The 23,477-nt window shown below is 37.9% G+C and overlaps 1 protein-coding gene across 16 annotated transcripts in view; it reads right to left on the reverse strand.

Moving 5' to 3' along the window:
• Positions 1-23,477, reverse strand: part of ANKS1B (ankyrin repeat and sterile alpha motif domain containing 1B) — a 1,267,908-nt gene that overhangs the window by 675,652 nt on the left and 568,779 nt on the right. For all 16 annotated transcript variants that reach the window (XM_017511074.2, XM_037734055.1, XM_017511056.2 and 13 more), the window contains exon 12: positions 21,911-22,091. In XM_017511074.2, the coding sequence (XP_017366563.1) occupies positions 21,911-22,091 (181 nt within the window). The remainder of the gene's footprint in view (positions 1-21,910; positions 22,092-23,477) is intronic.

The raw sequence follows: 23,477 nt of genomic DNA on the forward strand, positions 1-23,477 counted from the left end.
GGGAGTTCAAAAATGAATCTTGTTGAGTGAAGACAATTGCTACAGAGGGCTTTGGAAGTGATTACATAAGTACCTAGAGGCTCCCATACAATATAGTAAAACTAGAATCTTCTGCCTTTTGTCAAACTAAAACTAGATGAAAAATAATATACACTAAATTGTGAATCCTAGTGTCTACTTAGGATAATTTAATGACAATAAATCTAGGCAGACCTACTGGGTTATGCTAAAACATTTTCCTAGCTGTATCTAATTTGGTTGACTTTATATGTTTAATTAGTGAATATTATAATTATGTGTTTTGAAAATTGTATGAATTTCATATCATCAAACAGCACTAATGTAAAATAGAGCAAAATATCAAGACTTAGAATCTCTTATGTGGACCTACCTTTTTGTAAAGAATACAGTTAACTCCCTGGAGTAATCCTTATTTGTCTACATAATGAATGTTGGGAAAATGAGGCACTTCCACTCTTGTTCTCATCAGCATTGATATGACCTTGTCTGATTTAGTTGAACCAAGGGCATTTTCAATAATTACAAGCATAGAGGTCTACCATAGATCCTCTCATGGCAGAATTTATTAATGTAGGCAAAGTAGATACACCCCTGCATGTCTGGTCTGTTTTAATTTCTTGGTTGCCTAAATATTCACGCAGAGCTTTCACCAGCTATATTTGTAGAGATGCTTAAATGTTTTCATAAATGTAAGCAGATATAAATTACAAATGTTGCTTCTTTTCATTCTTGTACGCTGGCATCTAAAAAAAATTTTGTTAGGTTATAAATATTTGAAAATTTTTTTTGAATTAAGATGTTTTTAATTGCTTAATTTTGTACTTTTTAGAAACATGTTCTAGAAAGAACCCCTTGTTAAATAGGCAATGGGAAACCGTAACTATATTTTCCAGAATCCATGGGAACCATGGATTTTTGCTGAAATATAAACGAAGGTTTTGAATTAGCTTAAAATAAGGTTTCACTGCTTCTTAATTTATTTTGTTAATACATTGATTAGAAAAATATTACATTTAGTCATACCTAAACTTATTTTGGCTTATCAATTTTCCAGATTAATTCTTGTTGATTCCCTTCCCTTCCCTCCCCTCCCCTTCCCCTCCTTCCACTTCCCTCTTTTCTCCTGCTCTGCAATAAACATTTATTAGGCAACAGTTCATTTACTAACACCATACTAGGTGCTAGAGATTCCACTAGAAATCATAATCTCTGTCACCATGAAGTTCATTAATTTACAATAAAAACAAAACCAATAAAAAAAGGTGGGCCCCAAATTCAATGACTGGCCTCCTTATAAGAAGAGGGGAGAACACAGAGACCCAGAGAAGAAGGCCATGAGAAAACAGAGGCAGAGATTGAAGTTATGCTGCCATAAATCAAGGAACACCTGGGAGATGGAAGAGGCAAGAAAGGATTCTTTTCTAGCACGTTTGGAGTGAGCATGGTCTTGCTGACTCCTTGATTTCAGACTTCTAGGATCCAAACCTGTGAGAGAACAAACTTCTATTGTATCAAGTCACCCAGTACTTTTTGCAGCATCCTTAAGAAATGAATACAGACATGTTCACTATGAAGTGCCTCTGAGATAAATAAGTTGAATGGTCAAGAAGAAAGATGAATTCAGGGATTTGGAATGCCAGCTTAGGCTGGAGATAAACTCTTGAGGATTATCGGTATATGATTTGATAATAAAGCCATATAAGTGGCTAAGATCATCCAGGGCAGTGTGTAGAATGAGACAAGAATTCTATCTAGAGCCACGAAGAACACTAACATTTTAGGAGAAGGCCAAGGTGGAGGTGCTCACAAAGGGAGACTGAAGAGGTAGAAGGAAAACCAGGAGAGTGGAGTGGCGCACGCAGAGGGTTTCAAGGGTTAAGTGCAGCATTCTGGTAAAGCAAAATGAAGACTTTATCCATTGCATTTAGGAAAAGGCAGTTCTGGTGACCTAACTGAGATCTCAGTGCAAGAGTGGAATAATTTCTGGGAATGACTGAGAGATTTAAATGTTACTCCAGGAAGTGTAGACAGCTCTTTCTAGTGGAGAGCAAGCGAAAGGAGGAAAACTGACTGTAACTAGAGGTAAAGAATGAAGAAGTCCTTTCACATGGATTAATCATAACTATTTGGATTTACTTACAGATGATGATGCTCTTATCTAATGAGACACCTTGGTGTTTAGACAATGATAATAAAACAAACAAAACAGTTCCTCATTTTAATTATTGTTGTCCACAAAGCTGCTCACTAAATTATGGCAAAACAACTAGAATATGTTGTACAGATACAAATCTAAAAAGTCAGTAAATGAGAATCTGTTGTTGGTAGAAGTTTTCTGCATAATTTATAAAGAGGGAAATTATACGCAGGATAATGTTTTGAAATGCAAAACATCTGACTCATAGTAGAGATGAAGAGCAGTAAATGACCCATGAAAGAAACTTATCTTATTGTTCACACACAGGATAGAAAAATTCAAACCAATAAGACATCAGGCATCTCAAAGCAAAACCACTTTAACGAGGGTGAGTCATAATGCCACCCAGGGAAATGAATCAAGTGCCCACATGTGCAATTGCTTTCATAATTACAGGTCCCTCCACCTTTTAAATTAAAACTAAAGTCAGGTAACAACAAATGTCCCTGTAGAACAAATTTAGCCAAATGGAAATATACAGAGTCCTAAGAAGTAAAATGAACATATCAAAGAGATGCAGCTTTTCTGGAAAGGGGAGAAAAAAAAAGAGGTGCAGTGGCTCATGCCTGTAATCCCAGCATTTTTGGAGGCTGAGGCGGGCACATGGATTGAGGCCAAGAGTTTGAGACCAGACTGGTCAACATGGCAAAACTCTGTCTCTACTAAAAAGACAAAAATTGGCCAAGCATGGTGGCACACACCTGTAGCCCCAGCTGCTCCAGAAGCTGAGGCATGAGAATCACTTGAACTTGGGAGACGGAGTTGGCAGTGAGCTGAGATTACACCACTGCACTCCAGCCTGGGTGGCAGAGCGGGACTCTGTCTCAAAAAAAAAATTAAAAAAAAAAAAAAAAGAGAGAGAGAGAGAGTGCACAAAAGCAAGCCATCCCTTTAAGTGTAATGTCATGACTGCTGGCCCCAAAAGACTTTTAAATGCTTTTATTGTGCCCTCTGTTCCAACTGAGTTTGACACCTTCCCATCATGGGATCACTACAGTAGCTTTTGCTCAAAACTGAAGTCTTAGATATTATACCTGAGGTGCCTATGGTTTCCTGCTCAAGCCAGAAGAGTGAGCAGCATCCCTGTCCCCTCCCACCCACTTCTCTTCTAGCTTCCACAGTCAATCAAAAGCCTAGTAAATTCTACATCTTAGACATCTCCCCTCTGTCCTTTCCCAGAGCTATAGCCTGATCTAAGCTGCTACTGACTTACCTGTACCAACTGGTTTCACTTAACCTGCTTAACCCCTTTAGGCAAAGCTACAGCACAGCTAGCATGAACAGGGAAACATACAAATCAGGTATCATTCTGCTGCCTAAATCTTAGATGGTTTCCCACCAGGACCAACACAAGCCTATTTGAGCCTCTGTGAGAAATGTGAAAAAAAGGTAACAGTCCTCTACTGTGGGATAAGCAGAGAAGAGCCAGATTTCAGACCTGATATACCCTGTGGTTAGGCTTTTTATGTGGTGATGAAAACGCAGCAGACTTTGCCTATAAAATAAAATCCAGACTCTTTATAATGGCTTATGAAGCCCTCTACAGTCAATCTCTGCAGTCACCTCTTGCCTTCTTTGATTCTGCTCTTACAGATGAGTTTCAGTTTCTTTACCATATCATGCCAAACCTGCCACAGTTTGGAATAATCTCTCCTCCTTTCTGACCATATAACTCCTGCTCACTCTTCAGGTCTTGGCAAAAATATTACTTCCCTTTACAAGTCTTCCCAGACGCCCTTAATTAAAAATGTCTTCTTTCCATACACTCCCTCAGAGCACCTAAATGTGCCGTTGCATAACATTCATTAAGAGTAGCTGAAACTGCTGGCATAGGCTGAGTGTGGTATGCATGCCCGTAATGCCAGCACTTTGGGTGGCTAAGGCAGGTGGATCACTTGACCCCAGGAGTTCAAGACCAGCCTGGACAATGTGGTGAAACCTCATCCCCACAAAAAAATTAAATAGCTGGGCATGGTGGTGCATGCCTGTAGTCCCAGCTACTCAAGAGGCTAAAATGGGAGGATTACTCGATCCTGGAAAGTGTAGGCTGCAGTGAGCTGTAATCGTGCCACTACATTTCAGCCTGGGCAGCACAGTGAGACGCCGTCTCAAAAAAAGAGAAACTGCTGGCAAAAAGTCAGCTTTTCTAATGAACTCTCAGCTCAAAGAGAGCAGAGATTTTGTCTGTTTGCTCCCCACTGTATTATCTGTGTATAGTAATGTGTCTGATGCTTAGGAGCTCAAGAAATACTTATTGGCTGAATAAATAATTACGTGAATGGAAAAAGCCTGGAATCCTTGTTGCAGCATAGTGGGAAGAGGTCTACTCCAGGCTCTGCAGTGAGCTTATTAGTTGTATGACTGTAAACAAGTTTCCTAACCATAGTGAGCCTACTTTACTAATCTTTAAAACTGATAGACTGGATAGGGAAAATGTGGCACATATACACCATGGAATATTATGCAGCCATCAAAAACGATGAGTTTGGGTCCTTTGTGGGGACATGGATGAACCTGGAAACCATCATTCTCAGCAAACTGACAGAGGAGCAGAAGATCAAACACCGCATGTTCTCACTCATAGGCGGGTGCTGAACGATGAGAGCACATGGACAAAGGGAGGGGAGCACTACACACTGGGGTCAGTTGGGGGGAAATAGGGGAGGGATGGTGGGGGGTGGGGAGCTGGGGGGGGATAGCAGGGGGAGAAATGCCAGATGTAGGTGATGGGGAGGAAGGCAGCAAATCACACTGCCATGTGTGTTCCTATGCAACAATTTTGCATGTTCTTCACATGTACCCCAAAACCTAAAATACAATAAAATAAATAAATGGGGAAAAAAAAAACAAAAAAAACTGATAATATCATTTGTCCTGTCTACCATCAAAATTGTCATGAGGCTCAGTGAAGGTGAGGACAACTAATGTCTACCAAGAGCCTACCAAGTGCAAAGCTTTAGCTAGGTACTGCCACCTATATTATGTTGAAAAAAAAAAAATAAGAAGAATCTCTGCAAGGCTATCACTTGCCTAAAGGTCATTTTTCATAGTATGTGGCAAAACAAAGACTTAAATAGGAATTTCTCTGGTTCCAAAGGTTCTTCCCTTCCCCTCAGCTCCTCTCTCCTACTCCCCACTTCCACTCCCCTCCCTCCCTCCCCTTCCCTTCCCCCCTTCTCCTCTTCTCTTCCCTCCTCTCCTCCCCTCTTCCCCTCCCCTCCTCTCTCTCCTTCTTCACCATGTTCCTTCAATATCTATCTGATTAATTCTTCAAGTCACAGGACAAGCATCACTTGTTTTGTGAAAACATCTCTGACTCTCCTGACCAGATTTATGTGCTCCTGTATTTAGGCTCATATTGTACTTACTATAGTAACATTAGGTTTTAAATTTTTTTGTTTACCACAAAGTTTTTGTGGGAGGGGAGCATGTCTTCCCACTATTATATTATTTCCAGTATTTTGCCTGGATATTAACATTTTATAAGTACTAAATGAATAATCTGTTAAATGAATGAATGAGTGCACTTACTCTATCTGGCATTTTTAGTAAATTTGATAATTTTTGTTCAGTGTTTACAGTTTTATATTTATAAACTGTAATAATTGAGACCCCAAACACAAAAGCTCACATGCTTAAAGTTGTTAAGATAGTATTATAAACATATGACATCAGCTGTTGCCCAATAATAGAGATTTGGTTTTAGATTAATATATTTAAGATTAATTTTAAAGTGCAACTAATAAGCTGAGTGTGGTGGCTCACACCTGTAATCGCAACAGTTTGGGAGGCCATGGTGGGCATATTATTTGAGGTCAGGAACTTGAGACCAGCCTGGCCAACATGGCAAAATCCCATCTCTACTAAAAATGCAAAAATCAGCTGAGTGTGATGGCATATGCCTGTAGTCTCTAGCTACTCGGGAGGCTGAGGCACAAGAATTGCTTGCACCTGGGAGGCAGAGGCTGCAGTGAGCTAAGATTGTGCCACTGCACTGCAGTATGGGCAACAGAGTGAGACTCTGTGTCAAAAGTAATAATAATAATAATTTTAAAAGTACAAATAATTGTCTGGAAGGAAATATGTCAAATATGAGATATATGGAGATGATTCAGGTTCACTTCAAATTTAATATTCCAGTTTCAATTTTCTATAAGGCAATCTCAGGGAACAAATATGTTTTTAGTAAGTAGAAAATTACTTAGCTTAGAGAAATCAACACAGTATTTATTGTAATGTTCCCCTGTTCTAGAAAATCATAGCTATAAATAGAAATAAAACCCAGCTGCATATCAATGGCCAAGAACATATCAATGGACAAGAAGACATGCTAAGGAAACTAAAACAGACCCTAAGGTTTCCTTCAAATTTAAATGAAAACAAGTACTTTTTCCTTAGTACTCCAGATCTGAAAGATACAATAAAAACACTTTGAAATTATGTAATATGTGATCTAAATTGTTCATCTAAAACAACAGCTTGTCAAAATGCTAATCACTAGGAACCAAGAGGTTTGTTTAGTTAATAATGCTTCCTTTCAAGTGCGCTTATGTGCTTTCCAGAAGGAAATCTGAAATCTATTATTAGCTTTCCACAGTCAACTCTTGATTATCCCAGTTAATAAAAGAGAACCCAACATCTGTGCTAATAGAGAGAACACAGACATACAGTAGATCTGATTCAGATCCAAAAAGCAGATAACACAAAAATTACATCTTTGACTCTGGAATAAATGTTGATTCTTTGTAGCATATTTGCCTTCCTAATAACATTCCATTAGTTTTTCTACCATAGCACAGGAGAACTGTGCTGTGGAAAACTCAGCTACACATGTAAGTGAGAGTTCACACTAGATTGTGTGAACACATTGTCAGATGTTAGAATTCTGTCAGTGGTATTCATTCTGCACACTGGATTCTGATCATCACAAACATGTTGAAAGGTCTCGTTCTCTTCAATGCTCCAGGTCCTAATGCAAGATTCCCAACCTCATAAATGGCTCATGTAGAAAGTAACAAAATCAGTGGTAAAGAAACAGTCAATTCTTGGAAAGAAAAAAAAAGGCATGCTATGCTTTGTTTTGACTTTGTGAAAGAACAGGAATCAAGTTTTTACTGTTATTTTAAAAATTAAGCCATAGATACTGGTCTGCTGAAATAAAAAAGGGGAAGAAAATTATAAATTATTGTACGTTATTATATACATTGCTTTCTAGAGTGAAATTAATGATTTTGGAAATGCTGGGCCGATTACTTATAAATGTTTAAGAAAAATGAATATCTTCTCCATGTAAATAACTGCAATCTTTTCTTCTGCAAAATCAGATCAGTTGTCACAAACGTTTACATTAAAAATGACATATCTCCCTGAGGCAATTTATGAAATAACAAATGAAAGGCAGCCTCCATGGTTCTGAAGAAAGCAATGTAGTTCAGAAAAAAAACTAGAGCTTGCTTTACTGTATAGATAGAAATAGGCACACAGCAGGTGACAGAATCCCAACAAAGCAAATATTGATTCAGTGATTCAATTACTTGCCATTTATTGAGCACCTATTATAAGTCGGTCATTACACTGGGCACTGGGGATTTATCTTATTTGAGACATGGTCCCTGCATTTAATGACCATGTAAGATATGCAATAGTGGAAGTATGGGAAGAACGCTAGGGGGAGTATGGATGCAAGAATTGCTGGAGTTAAAGAAGGCTTCACAAAGGAGGTTACTTGCATAGACTAATGTTCATATCCTTCCAAAATTGCTATGTTGAAATCCTAACTCCCAAGGTGACGGGATGAGGAGTGGGGCGCTTGGGAGGTGATTAGGTTATGAGGACAGAGCCCTCATGAAGGCAATTAGTGACCTTATAAAAGAAGCCCAAGCGAGTTCCTTTGCCTTTTCCACTGTGTGAGAACACAGAGAAAATACTCTTTGAACCAGAAAGCGGGCTCTCACCAGACACCAAATCTACTGGTACCTCAATGTGGCCTCCCCAGCTTCTGAAACTGTGGGAAGTCAATTTCTGTTGTTTGTAAGCTACCCCGTTTATGTTATTATAGCAGCCCAAATGAACTAAAATAGTCGTCTTTAGCCACATTTCATATAGGAATTGTAATTTGCCCAGTAGATTAGATGCTAAGGCATTTCAAGATGATGAAAAAGTCCACTATAAAACAAGGAGCTGTGAACTCTAAGAACAACATACTTCGAAGTCCATGGTATATTTGGATAGAGGTGAATAGAAAGTTAGACCCAAATTATCAAGGACTGTGTTGAGCATGCTAAGACATTTGGAGGTTCCCACACAAAGGTTATTAAGCAGGGAGAAGACACAAGATGTTCCTAAACAGTGGAATGGCATGATCTAGTCCTGCAAGTGGGAAGCCTAGATGGGAGGCATCAATAGTTTATTCAGGTTTGGATGATCCCTAATATAGTCTCCCACCCTCTATCTTATGTTTTACGATTTCATTATCAGAACTTTAGCTTTATAATTTAGTAGATATTAAAGTAAAAACTGGTATTTTGGAAATGGTAAGATAGAAAAATTGCATAAGTGGGCCAGGCGTGGTGGCTCAAGCCTGTAATCCCAGCACTTTGGGAGGCCGAGGCAGGCAGATCACCTGAGATCAGGGGTTCAAGACCAGCCTGGCCAACAAGGTGAAACCCCATCTCTACTAAAAATGCAAAAGTTATCTGGGCATGATGGCAGGTGCCTGTAACTCCCAGCTACTCGGGAGGCTGAGGCAGGAGAATTGCTTGAAACTGGGAGGCAGAGGTTGCAGTGAGCAGAGATGGTGCCATTGCACTCCAGCCTGGGTGGTAGAGCGAGATTCACTTTCAACAACAACAACAAAAAAATTGCATAAGTGGTTAAGTTGGGCTTGGGGATATGTGGCAAAGATGACTGTTTTCACATCCTTCCCTCTTTATTGTGTAATCTCAAAAAGATCAAGGTACTGGTACTGATGGGAGAAGGACCTTGAGGCCAGGGCAGAGAGAGGGACAGACACTCTCTTTCCAAAATCAAAGGAGCAAGGGATACTGTGTTTGTTTTCTACCTTTGCATAACATGTCACAACCAACTTAGTGGCATACAACAGTATACAGTTATGATCTCACAGTTCACAAGGGTCAGGAGTCTGGGTGGCTTAACTGGGCCCTCTGCTCAGGGTCTTATTTAGATATTAGCCAAGGCTCCAGTTCTCATCTGAGGGCCAGGGTCCTTTTCTGAGCTCACAGGCTGTTGGCCCAATTTGCTTCCTTGCAGCTGTAGAGCTCATGTGGTTTATTCTCCAAAGCCAGCAACAAAGAGAGTGAAATTCAGCTGCATCAAGTTGCTAACCTCATCACCTTATTAGTTCATCTCTTTTCTGATTAACTTAAAGCCAATGATTGGAGACCTTAATTACACCTGCAAAATCCATTCATCTCTGCCCTAAAACATCTGGGAGTTATATCCTGTCACCTTTGCCATTGGCTAGCAGCAAGTTAGGGGCCCCACACACACTCAAAAGAAGGACCTTACATAAAGGCATGGAGATAGGGATCAGGATCACAGCCTTCTTAGGATCCTGTCAATGACAGATTTGAAGAGTTGAGGTCACTAGAGTCTAGAGCTGGAGCAGCAGGGAATAATTAGTCTATCCAGTAGGTAGAAGTTACTGGGGAGAACGTCTGGAACAAGTTCTGTCATGGGCTGGCTCACTATGGCATGACACTTAAAAGTGAAGCCTGTGTTTGAATGGCCTGACCCTAGGTAAACACAAGAGGCACCCACCCAACATAGACAAGTAAGTGCAGAGCAAGAGGGGAAAATGTTCTCCCCAAAGAAGACTGTACAGAGAGAAGATCTGAATAGAGAAAAAGGACTAGCAGTTTGAAAACTGTTTTCAACTAGGGGGAAGGAGAGGATTTTCTCCATAGTGCCAACCTGGAAATACCAAGACTTCTTTCCTCCTTTTAATTTTTCAATTACCGTAAGCTTTTCTCTCACAGCTTTATTTTTAACTTTAATGATCACACATATATCACACACATATAACTGATATGCAGGGAGATTTTTCAAGAGATATAAACAGGCTGGTCGAGAAAGTCAGGAGAGAAAAACTACCAAGTAAACTAGACAAGATAATTAGAAGATATATACGGCAATAAATTTGTATCTCAAAGAAAATTTCAGCTAACAAAGCAGTTATATTTTCACATACATTAACAGGAGTTAAAGCAAGGGAAAATTGAGTTAATAAAAGATTAATTTTTTTTTTAAAGCAGATTTTCAACACAAAATCTCTCTGAAACTGCTGCTCCCTTTCCCGACTCTGGCTGTCCCCAGCAGTGACACACCTTCCAGCTTCTTCTGTCTTCCCAGCCCAGAACACATAAAACTGGGACACAGAGCAAATGGAATTTTCGGCTCTGCTCATCAGCAGGTTGACCTGCTTGTTCCAAGTGATTTTGTGGATTTAAGACTCTGGTGCTTGGCTAGACTCATAGCACCCAGCTGTTCTGCGATTTGTACAGAATTCTACAAGTCCAGGTTCTGCTCATTGCCTAGATCTTTAGTAATAATAGCAATAAAAAAGTAATAATGGTCACATGTATTAAGCATTTATGAAGCTTATTAAGCATATGTTGTGTTTATGTATTCTGCAGCTAGTGGCACTGGCTTAATGTAATAGGGATAGTAGTTTTTAAAGAAGTTCATATATTTCCATCCTCAAATAGTGTTCCACTAGAAACTGCTCCTCCTTCAGGGCTAGACAGGATTCCTAATGCCCTCACAGAAGAAAAGGTGGATTAGCAAGTCAATAGACTTTAAAGTCAGAGTCCTGCTTTAGACCAAGCAGAATGACATATGAAGATCTATAGCACAGACAAGTAGGAAGTCCATCTCGGAAGAGAAAGGACACACCAGCTTCTGGAGAATTTCAAAAAGGAAAAGGCTGAGTGAGATGGGGAGGATAGGAAAATGTCTGAAATCTCCTTTCTGGGCATTGGCCTCGAGAGAATGTAGCTTAATTAATAGGTATTGGGTGAACATAAGAAAAGAGACCTCTGGTTTCCAAATCCCATCTAGATTCTGAGCAGGGCCCCATCCTATTAAACCTGGTAGTTCCCTGTGGTAAGGACTAGCAAGATCTTGGGGATAAATCTTTCTGAGTCCCACTTATGAATGAGACCCAGAGGTACCTGGAGCTCCAGAAGGGGGCTTCAGCAGGCAGCTGGGTTGAAAGCCAAGTGGGCTGCCCTGGGCCCAGCTTGGCAAGGGAGAGGTTACTGCTGCAGAGGCTAGGAAAGACAGATGGTAGACCTGGCAGAAACTCAGAGGGACCACTTTGCCAATGCAAGGGGAGCTGAGGTGACCAGCCAGAAAAAGCTCCAGGCTCTGGCCAGAATATATCACCTGCAGGCCACAGGTATGCTGGAAAGGATGCGCACTCCCTATTATCCCTTCTGTGCTGCTCTCAGGCCCCACATATTAGCCATTCATTCATTAGGAGTTTAAACAAAAAACTAACTCAAACTTTCTTCACCTTCCTCAAATATCTCATCTTTGCCCTTCTTTGCTACTCTCCAAAGACAGCCTTGCTCTCAGTTAACAGAGAAAATAAGAGCCACCAGACAGTAAAATGCAAATCAGATCATCTTTCTTTGCTTGAAACACCTGCCAATGACTTCTTGTTGCTCTTAGGATAACTACTACAATCCTGAAGGTAGCTATGAGGGTTTCATTGGGCTTTTACTCCCTCTGCAGCTTTAACTCCTGTTGTTTCTCTCCTTTCTCTCTGACCTCCTGTTTCATGTTAATTTCTACCCCAGAGAGTTTTTTAAAATATGCTATTCCTTCTTAAAAGAATAATCTTCCTTCCCCACCTTGGCCTACTTAAGTCCTCTTCGTTTGTCTTTCAGAGCCCCAGTCATTACTGGCTTGAGATCAGTCACCCCCTTTAGATACTCTCACAGCAGTTTCTCATAATGGCACACCCTAGGTAAGCATTTACTAGGTAAGTCAGTAGTTTTACATCAACTAATTTCATCTGGAAAAACAAGTCCCCGTGCACTAGCTAACTAACATCACCCTGTTATCTAACTATATATTTTCATAATTTTAAGTACTGAAAAGCTGTTAATTTTTCTTCACCTCATCAAGCATCTCATAACCTGTACCTTATCTTCTACCTGATGTGCAATTTGTCACAAAGGCACTGGGTGAAAGTCATATGACACCACAGGGAAAACAGGAAAAAGTACAGGAGATGCATTTCATGATTTATCAAGAAGTGACAGGAATATAATTTACCATTACGTCTATATACAGCATTTGCTATAAAAATACTTGCCTCCAGGATACCTAAACTCCTGGTCTACTGAATTTACCAATCAATAGCTCAGCGAATATACTTAGTTTCAGGAAAATGGGTCCCAAAGATGTAATCACACATCATTATCTCTAACCTTTTACTTTCTCCATATCAGCTCACCCCGAATCTTAGCTTGGAGTTGAGAGATCATCTCAGCAGCCTGTTCCTGGCCTTCCTGTCGGCTGGAGGCCAAAGACTCCCTCAGCTGCCTGTGTCCAGTGGCTGCTGTAATAATGATGTCTCAGCTTCAGGAGGTCTATTTCCGGGCCGTGTGAACTAATTAAAATGCAGGCCTTCATTTGCCTTTCTGGCAATCCCTGATCAGCGTGAGAGGTCTATGCCACCCTCTCCATTCTAATTTTAGTTCTCCTCTAGTGTTTTCTCTCCTTTGCAGAAAAGCATCTTATGCTGCTGAGCACTTATAGGCTTTTGTTTTTGTTATTTCACTCACTCGGAAAGAAGCACTTTTCCACTTTACTCCTTTTAGATTTTCTCCTCCCATCAGTTTTCTCCCGCAGGAGGTGATAGTTTGAAACTACTAACAAAGCTGGAGATAATTAGTTACCAAGGATTGTTGACTTGCTTAGCAGGTGTCCTTGAGAAGGTGCTAATGCACAAAATCCTTCATATGGAAAGAACTTTTTGGACACAGCTTTCTATAGAGAATACCTGTTATTACTGGTGATGCTCAGCTTCTTTTCTCCCAGCAATTCACAACACAACTATCCAGAATTCAGAACTTGTAAGTCATTCACGGTAGGCTAAGGTGCTATTTTTCAGTCCTCTAAAACGGATACTCTTTGCTTTTGATAAGCATATAATTATCACATGGCTTCTTCCCAACATGACTTTCCTCACTGAAAAAAAAATCATTATCTCAACTATCTATTCAACATATCTACTTGAATATCCAACAAAATTTCAAATTAAAATGTTTAAAACTGAGATTTCCCATCTCCACTAATATCAACTCCATCTTTCCAAAGGTCAAAACACCAAATATCTTTGAATCACATCTTTGATCTCTTTTCTGTTCTTATATCCTACATCCAATTCATCCAAATATATATGTAGATGGATTGATAGAGAGATGATAGATAGATAGATAGATAGATGGATAGATAGATAGGCAGATAACTAACACTACCTTTAACACAGATCCAGAATTTTACCACTCCTTACCACCTCTATTTAAAAAAACTGTTACCCAAGGAATGAAGAACACCCTTGCAACCATTAAGGGTACCCAAAAGATTGAAATATCTTAGCAGATGGGCTGTCAGGTCATTCAAAGGTTTTACATGAGAATGATACACATAGTGACCATGTCCAGAGAGAGCCCCTTAGGAAAGTAGACTTGAATGAAAGACCTCTCTCAGGGAGACTGGTAGCCAGGGAATGACATGGTGAGCCTTTGCACCTCAAGGAAGAGCGGGACAAAGTATAAAAGAAGTAAACTCAGATAAAGGTGATCTATATCATAATATGTTAAACAAATGGAAAAATTAAATATTATGAGCAGAGTAAATGTTATGTCTTTACAAGTAAAAACATTTCTTCTAGGAAATTGTTGTACTGACTTAATTGTAGTATTTAAGACTCTGTTGACAGAGGAGAGGCTAACTCAGCTGCCCACTCCCATGGTCTTAAGACAATTGCCAATAATTATAATCATTCCTGGTTCCATGTGCATCTCATTCTCTGAATCCAACTATTATTCCAGCTCTCTTCTTTCGTACCTTGACTCCAGCAATCCTTTGCCCCAATGGAATCTCCAATCCTAAGATCCTATTGATTTTTCAGTGTTAATTATCTCCTTGTTCTCTTTCGCTTCTCTCTTCGACTTGAAGACTATGGTTAAATATTACACTCCCTTGCATTTATATTTCCTTGCTCTTCAATCACTTCAATATACCCATTTAGCAAAACCACAACCTATGCAAAATTCAACTCTCCAAATATTCTGCACCTGCATCCTCCAGCTGACATGGGCTGGAGAAAAACACAGAACCACACTGAATAATCTAATTCTAAATGCATGAACACAAACCTTAAATGGGCCTTTAATGCTGCCAGGTGATCACATCATACCTCCTTTGTTATGCAACTATTTCACATTCTCCTCTCTTTCCTCAAACTTTACACTTCCTTCTCTGTCTCTGTTTTCAACTGAAGCTGCTGCTCTCTACTTTGTAGAAAAAATGAAAACTATCAGAACAGATCTTCCCCAGATTTCCACCACATGGATATCCTGCCAGGATTTGCACCCACAACAAAAACATCCCGTCTGTTGTTCATGCTCCTGTCCAAAACCAATCTCTCCACTTGGTTAATAATAGAATTCATCATCCCCTCTTTCTCCTTCATCATAACTTAAAACTTCCCCTTTGAAGACCTTCCTTCAACGGTAGTCTATAATTACTCTAAGTCCCCTCCTCCCATTGTCCCTTAAAACCACTACAGGAGGCTCTGTCAGTTCCAGCCAAATTGCTCTTGTCAATCTTAGCAGCGATCCCCCTATATTGTTAAATCCATGAACCTATTCTAACTTAGTCCTCGTCCTACTCAATCTATCAGCTACATTTGACAGAGTCGATCATGCTTTCCTTCTTAATAACTTTCTTCACCTGACTTCAGAATAAGACACTCACCAAAAGATTTCCTTCTATCTCACAGGTTGCTCCTTCTCAGCCTCCCTTGTTGGTGCTGCCTTTTATTCCACCTTTCCTCAAGCTCAGTTATTGGTCTTCTTCCTCTACACACACTGCATATCATCTATATAATGATTACATTCACATTTACATCTCCAGATTGGACCTTCTGCTGCCTACTTGACACATCTATTCAGATATTCAGTAGGCATCTCAAACTAAAATTAACTCCTGGTATTTCTCACTGTTTACTAAACCTTCTCTTCCCCAAACTTCTTGTGTGACAAATGATGGGAAATCCAGTCTTTTTAAACAATTATTTATTTATTTATTTATTTATTTTTATTAAGGGGTAGTGTATGCAGAAATTTCTAGGAAAATAATGACAACTTTTTTTTTTTAGTGCATTTTAGGTTTTGGGGTATATGTGAAGAACATGCAAGACTATTGCATAGTTACACACATGGCAGTGTGATTTGCTGCCTTCCTCCCCTTCACCTATATCTGGCATTTCTCCCCATGCTATCTCTCCCCACCTCCCCACCCCCCCGTCCCTCCCCCATTTCCCCCCAACAGACCCCAGTGTGTAGTGCTCCCCTCCCTGTGTCCATGTGTTCTCATTGTTCATCACCCGCCTATGAGTGAGAACATGCAGTGTTTGATTTTCTGCTCTTGTGTCAGTTTGCTGAGAATGATGGTTTCCAGGTTCATCCATGTCCCTACAAAGGACAGGAACTCATCATTTTTGATGGCTGCATAATATTCCATGGTGTATATGTACCACATTTTTCCTGTCCAGTCTATCATTAATGGGCATTTGGGTTGGTTCCAGGTCTTTGCTATTGTAAACAGTGCTGAATTGAAAGAGCTAGAGGAACATGATCAAAAAACTTAAAACCTAGCAGAAGACAAGAAATAACTAAGATCAGAGCAGAACTGAAGGAGATAGAGACACAAAAAACCCTTCAAAAAAATCAATAAATCCAGGAGCTTGTTTTTCGAAAAGATCAACAAAATAGACCACTAGCCAGATTAATAAAAAAGAGGAGAGAATAACCAAATTGATGCAATAAAAAATGATAAAAGGGATATCACCACAGATTCCACAGAAATTCAAACCATTATCAGAGATTATTACAAACAACTCTATGCACATAAACTAGTAAACCTGGAAGAAATGGATAAATTCCTGGACACTTGCCTCCTCCCAAGCCTAAAGCAGGAAGAAGTTGAAACCCTGAATAGACCAATAACAAGGTCTGGAGTTGAGGCAGCAATTAAGAGCCTACCACCAAAAAAAAGCCCAGGTCCAGATGGGTTCACAGCCGAATTCTACCAGACATACAAAGAGGAGCTGGTACCATTCCTTCTGAAACTATTCCAAGTAATCCAAAAAGAGGGAATCCTTCCTAAATCATTTTATGAGACAAACATCATCCTGATACCAAAACCCAGCAGAGACTCAACAAGAAAAGAAAACTACAGGCCAATATCCATGATGAACATAGATGCAAAAATCTTCAATAAAATGCTGACAAGCCAATTGCAACAGCACATCAAAAAGCTTATCCACCATGATCAAGTAGGCTTCATCCTGGGGATGCAAGGCTGGTTCAACATACGCAAGTCTATAAATGTAATTCACCACATAAACAGAACCAAAGACAAAAACCACATGATTATCTCAATTGATGAAAAGAAGGCCTTTGACAAAATTCAACAGCCCTTTATACTAAAAACCCTCAATAAACTAGGTATTCACAGAACGTATCTCAAAATAATAAAAGCCATTTACGACAAACAAACAGCCAATATCATATTGAATGGGCAAAAACTGGAAGCATTCCCTTTGAAATCTGGCACTAGACAAGGATGCCCGCTCTCACCACTCCTATTCAATATAGTACTGGAAGTTCTAGACAGAGCAATCAGGCAAGAAAAAGAAATAAAGGGTATTTGAATAGGAAAGGAGGAAATCAAATTGTCTCTATTTACAGACAACATGATTGTATATCTAGGAAATCCGGTCTTACAGTTATTAAGGAGAAAATTCTTAGAGTCATCCTTAATTCCTCACATTTTCTCATATACCATGTCCACTTCACCATGAAATCCCATCATATCTGACTTAAAAATATGTCCAGCATCTCTCCATTTGTCTCTCACTCCATGCTTCACTTTTGATCTTAGCTGCTTTCCCTCTTTTACAGCAATGCTGCAAGTGCCTTCTAACTGGCTTTCCTGGGTCCACCTTTGTTTTCTCTCCCCATCCATTATCAACACTATAGCCAGATTAATCTTCATAAAATAGAAGTTAGATCACGAGACTTTTCTTTGAAAGACCTGAATTGGCTCTAAGTAAAATCACTCTAGGTTAAAGCCAAAGTCCTGAAATGGCTTACATAATCTATCCCTCACCCTCTCTTCTTATCTACAAATATTCTACATTTCAAGGAATAGCATCCACCTCCCACTCATCAGCTTAAGCAAGAAACTTTAGAGCCTTCTTTGAACTCTTCCCCTTCTTTTTTTGCATATCCAACGACCATAACTTGTTAATTACTCTTTCCCTGTTTAAGAGAAAATATAAATTGGTCTCTTAAACCAATTTATTTATATTTTCTCCTTGCTATGAAACTATTTCTCCCCTTCTCCAATGTCACTTCCTCTCATATCTACTACATATTAATACTAGAGTGATCTTTCTAGTTAAATGTAGACCTATTTGTATCATTCCCCAGACTGTATAACACCAAAGCTTTTTAATTCTAACAACCTTTTTTGATGATTCACAAGTTAAAGCTTTAATCACAATTCAAGCTACTTTTAAATGGCCTTCTGTTATAATAAATTCATTGGTTCACTTAAAAGTGTTTTGCAGCATACAATTTATTTTTGAAGATATATTAGTCTTTGTTCAATTAAATGCCATTTTGGTCAAGATTAATTCTTTTGTGCGTGCAATCATTTATAAAATGAAATGTAGATTAATAAGTAAATTTAAATTATACTTCTGAGTCAAGAAAAGGTCAGCTATCTTGGGATAAGCTTGGTTAGCTACCTTGGCATACCTTGTACAGACTTACAATAGGCCCCTCTATCCTAAAGCTACTACAGATTTCAAAGAATAACATTTTAAAAACAAAAAATAATATTAAGCAATAGCTGTGATATATTAAATAATAACATTAGTTGTCAAGGTTTACAAAATGTATTCACATAAGCTCATTTGTTACTACAATCACCTAAAGAGTAGATATTATTTCCACTTTCAGAGGAGCAAATTAAATATCAGCAAAGTTATGGCTTTTGATGGGAAATATCTAGCAAATTGGTGATGGAACTAATTCTCAAACTCATTCTCTTTAAATATATAGCTGGTGGCAATGTCTCTGAAGTATAACAAATTAATTATGTGTAAGCTAACAAAAGGCTACTTTTGCAAGTAGACAAATACCTTCCTTAAAAGTTTTCCTTTTTAATGTAAAGCAAAACAAACTGTTCTTTCACATTATTACTAAATATCAGTCTATCCTAGAATTGTTTAGGTAATGTGGAGGTGATATATTATCTTAGAAAACCATTGTAACATGCTATTTGAAACCATTTCAACTGTCAAAAGGTTAGATGGATTTCAGTTCTGTTTAAAGGTCAGACCTGAAAATATCCTGATGATTACAATTTCTCCACACATTTGGATGTTGCCGCTGAACTCCTGGCAGCAGCAAAATGTGTTTGTTCTGATCCTCTGCTCCTGGTGGTCAATATCAGAATAGAGAGAAGGCACTAGGACTTTGGGACTAGACCTAAATTTCTTTTGCTTTTAATTAAAAGAATAAAGAGGAAAAAGTAATATTTCTATCCACCCGAGACAGAAAAGTTTGTTGAAAAGAGATTGAAAATATTCAGAAAATTGATCATCCCCAAAGCAATGTACTAACTAAAACAAAGCCAAGAAAGCCATTCTGAAAGGCAAGTATCAAAGCTTCTGCCATTGCCCCATTTTAGGATTTTAAATCTGGAACTAGTCATTCAAGTAAGTATTGTTTGAATAATAATTATATGCCCAGAAGCCTTCCATGGTCCACATACCACTTTTTTTTTTTTTTCACAAATCACATTTTATTTCTCCTGTCCTATAAAACTGGATCAAGTACATAGCAGACAATACATTTTAATGCTTACTGAATGAATGCTAGGCTTGATGAGAATACAAAGCTATTGCTACTACTACTAATAGTTACTAACATTTATTGAGTACTATGTGTCAGGCACTGCTAATCACTTTACATGCCTAACCACAGTACAGAGTAAGTTAATCTAATTAATTCATTGTTAATCTAATTCTAAAGTAAGAAAACTATAGCATGAAGAGATCAAGTCTCAGCTAGGTAAGAGGCTCAGTCTCACAGTTAGTAATCAAACTTTGGCAGTTTGACCTCAGTGCCTACAATATGCCAGAGACCAACCTATTGCAGCTTACATTCTAGAGAAAAGATAATAAATAAGTAAATAAGTAATCAACATGATTTTGTATAGCAAATAAGGCTATGGATAAAAGAAAATAAAATTATTTGATAGAAGTGACTAGAGTGGTAGAGAAAAATCGTTAAAAACATGAATGCTAGCACCAGGTTTGAGTTCATACCAGAGCTTTTTCCAGCTCTGTCATAATGGACTGTTAGTTATTTATGCTCTTTGTGTATCTCCTTATCTACAGATAATACCAAATTTATATGACAGTCATGAGGTTTAAATGAATTGATATACATAAAATGCCTAAAACAGTTCCTGACACATAGTGTCTTTAAGTATTTATTATTATTGTTATTTTTGCATCTTTATCATTATAATTCTTATCATATTGAGGACATCTACTTGAGATAGGGTGGTATGGGAAGGCCTCTATGAGGAAGTGCGTGTGAACCAAAACCTAAATGACACTCAGCTGCATGAAAATTTTAAAGCAGAGATTCCAGGCAGAAAGAACCAAAGTACAAAAGCCCTAGGACCAGAATGCTCAACAAAGAAGGCCAGTATGGTCCAGGATGGGTTCAGTCAAGTTACAGAGCTGGTCAAGAACCAGGCTGAACTGGGTATCACTGGATATGGTAAGGAGTTGGATTTTATTTTAAGTGTGATGAGAAGAAATGGGATCATTTTAAGCATGGTAATGACATGCTTTGATCTACATTTTATAAATGTCATTCTGGCTTCCATGAAAGTTCACATTATAACTTCCATAGAATATCAATCTTATCATTCCCAGTACTCACTTCCAGTAAAAAACTGAGAGTTTTTAAAATCTAAGCTTTATTCCCAGGGGAAAGTAATTCTCTGACTATATTTCTGGAATGTTTGTGTTAGTACTTTTAAACACAGAATCAGATTAAAGGATGTACGTAAGCATATGAGCATACATATATACTCACTGTGAACAAAGATAATATGGAATACTCACACAGACCACACTTCATTATTCTAAAATTCAAATTAATTCTATCTACTGTGTTTTTGAATCATGTCTGTTGAAAATAAAGTAATTAAATCATTTACTTACACGAAAGCTGACCATATGAATTGGGTCATTCTTGTTATACCCAACTAAACAATTATTGAGAGGTCAAGGTGAGAAAACATCTAGGGTGCATAACACTGTTCCAAAATGTAAGTCTCTATGAGCTTGGCTGCTGAAGCTGCCTGCTGTAACTTGAAACCAGTTTTATCTAATAGCTACTGAAACAACCTGCTGCAACTCTGAGAATAGTTTCACCCATCGCCATCACTTACCAATCAAAACTTGCCAGCTCACCAACACATTATTAGTGCCAATGAACTGTCTCAAAGAGCATTATGTAACATTTTCCTTTTTTTAATAAAACCTCTAACCATCTCTTCTTTCAACATAATGAAGACCATCCAGCTGTGAGTATGCCACAGATTGCAATTCTTGATTCCCAAATAAAACATTTAAAATTGAGAAATTTGTCTCTATATTTTATTTGTCTTTAACTCTTATTGTAAATTAGACGTCAGGGCAGGATATTCCTTGGGTCTCACTTCTCTTATTTCTAATATGTCCCCTGTCCTTACCAGGTGTTATCTCCTTGTGCCCAAAATAAAGAAAGCTTTGCAAATCTGATTGCATGGAACCAGGTATACTTTACTAGTGGGTGGTGTTATTCTTCTTAATCTTATCCTTGCACCCAGCATTTTCTCCCCCTGCACCTTTCCTTTCCAAGTTCATGTGGCTTAAATAGGTGAAAGCCAGCCTAGGCCACATTGTAATTCCTTCTTAGCAGACATCCTTGATATAAGTTCTCCAGCTTCAAAGCAGCTCTTAATAAAGTTGTGTGTTGATTAGTTGATACCACTGTGTGGTGAGGGGTAAATGGCAGTGAGTAGAACATTTTCAGGTTCCTGGTTTTTTTTTTTAACTACTATAATCGCATTAAATCATCATCTTTAATATCTAACACCAAAAGGCCATCCATGTATTCAAAAAGAATCTTACACCACACTGACAAAAATCTTAAAGCCCTACATTGCCACACATGGAGGTGAACTAAAAACACAATGCAATTTGTATGAAGACTCCTCCTAATTCCTCTACCTCTTAAAGGCTTTAGTCTTAAAATAAAAAAAATATATATAGCTGCATAAAGTGAACTGTTTTACCTGTATGGTCAGTTCCCTCATTCTTGACTTCTGTGGTTCCCACAGAAGAGGTGGGTGGACTAGCAGGAGGGCTGGCAGTAAAGCTTTTGCACCCTGTAGATGTGTTGATTTCAAAATATTCTTGGTTGTGATTCATTCGGTGAAAATCCAGAGAAGACACAATGGATGTTCGCTGTTTAGGCTAAAATAAATGAGCATGACAAGAGTATTAATATGATCATGTTCATCTTCAGCCCAATCTCCCCATCAATTTAATCTAAGTGTTAATTTTTTTTCTGTTAAAAACTATCTGTGTTTTATACTTAAAATATAATTGTGCTTTACAAAGATATATTAAATAATTTCTTGAATTAAATAAAAAATTGTTTAATGAGAAAATATTATGGCATAGTTGATGTGATAACTTAGGCTTTTCATTTGCTTTCTCCAGAAGATTGTAAAAATATAGTGCACAAAATTTCTCTTGGTAATCAATTTTGAAAGTTGCAATTTTAAGTCACCTTTCATTCAACTAACATTAAGCATCTGGCATTTGCCAGACCCAGAAGATACAGAATCTAATAAGAAAAGGGCCCTTACAACATCGAAGAATAGTTAAGGCAGTTCCATTTGTTTATTCTTTAAATAGTCCAAGGAATTAGTGGCATTAGATATTGTTCCCAAGCACAAGATGCTGGAATTTTACCATCGGAATTAAGTAAAGTTATATGGAACATTTTCTAGGATCTAAGAATATGCTTGGTATTTGTAGTGAACTTTGATTTTCTTTTTTAAGAATTTTAATTAATCCCCAAATAGCAAGAAAAGTCAATTTAAACATAAAAGTTAAAATCATGGAGTAATAGCAGATATAATCTGTACCCTTTGTCAGTAATGAATTACTTCCTATTGCAATTTTCTGGGATTTTTTTCCCCATAGTTTTAATTATAATCACTTTTTTTTTCTTGCCTAGTAGAGCTTCTAACATTGTCCTTTAGAAAAACTGTAGTCCTTTTGCCTCTCAAATGTGTGTGTTTTTCTCAGGAATTAACTCCAATTTTCTTACTTTTTATTTTTTAGATTATATTACTGAAATATTAAAAATCTCATAATAATTATGAGATCAAATGTAAACTTTTTATAATAAGGTAATGTTTATTGTACTTTACATTCCACAAAGTACAATTAACCTTTGGTTTGCTAATGTTTTTGTCACCCTCAAATATGTGTTAATCACTGTATTCCACAGATAATTTTCCTGCAAAATATTCAAATTACCGTCTCTTTCAGCTTATCATATCATTTTTTCCAAGTAGATATCATATCATTTAGTCTATAATCTAAAATAGATAATCATATGGAAAATATATGCACTGTACAGTTTTTAAAAATATAAGGTGTGTAAATTATCACAATATGATTTATTCTTTCACCAATATTTCACCAAATATTCTTATGAAAGATGTTGAGAGGTATAAATATTGTTATGCAAGAGAGTGCAAGTCATTTATTATTATGACACATCAACTCAGTAATAGAATTCAAATTAGTACCCCCAGAGGACTCAGTTGCTTTTGAAGTATAAAA

Source organism: Cebus imitator, unplaced genomic scaffold (assembly GCF_001604975.1).
Source record: "Cebus imitator isolate Cc_AM_T3 unplaced genomic scaffold, Cebus_imitator-1.0 Scaffold18, whole genome shotgun sequence".
Taxonomy (NCBI): Eukaryota; Metazoa; Chordata; class Mammalia; order Primates; family Cebidae; genus Cebus; species Cebus imitator.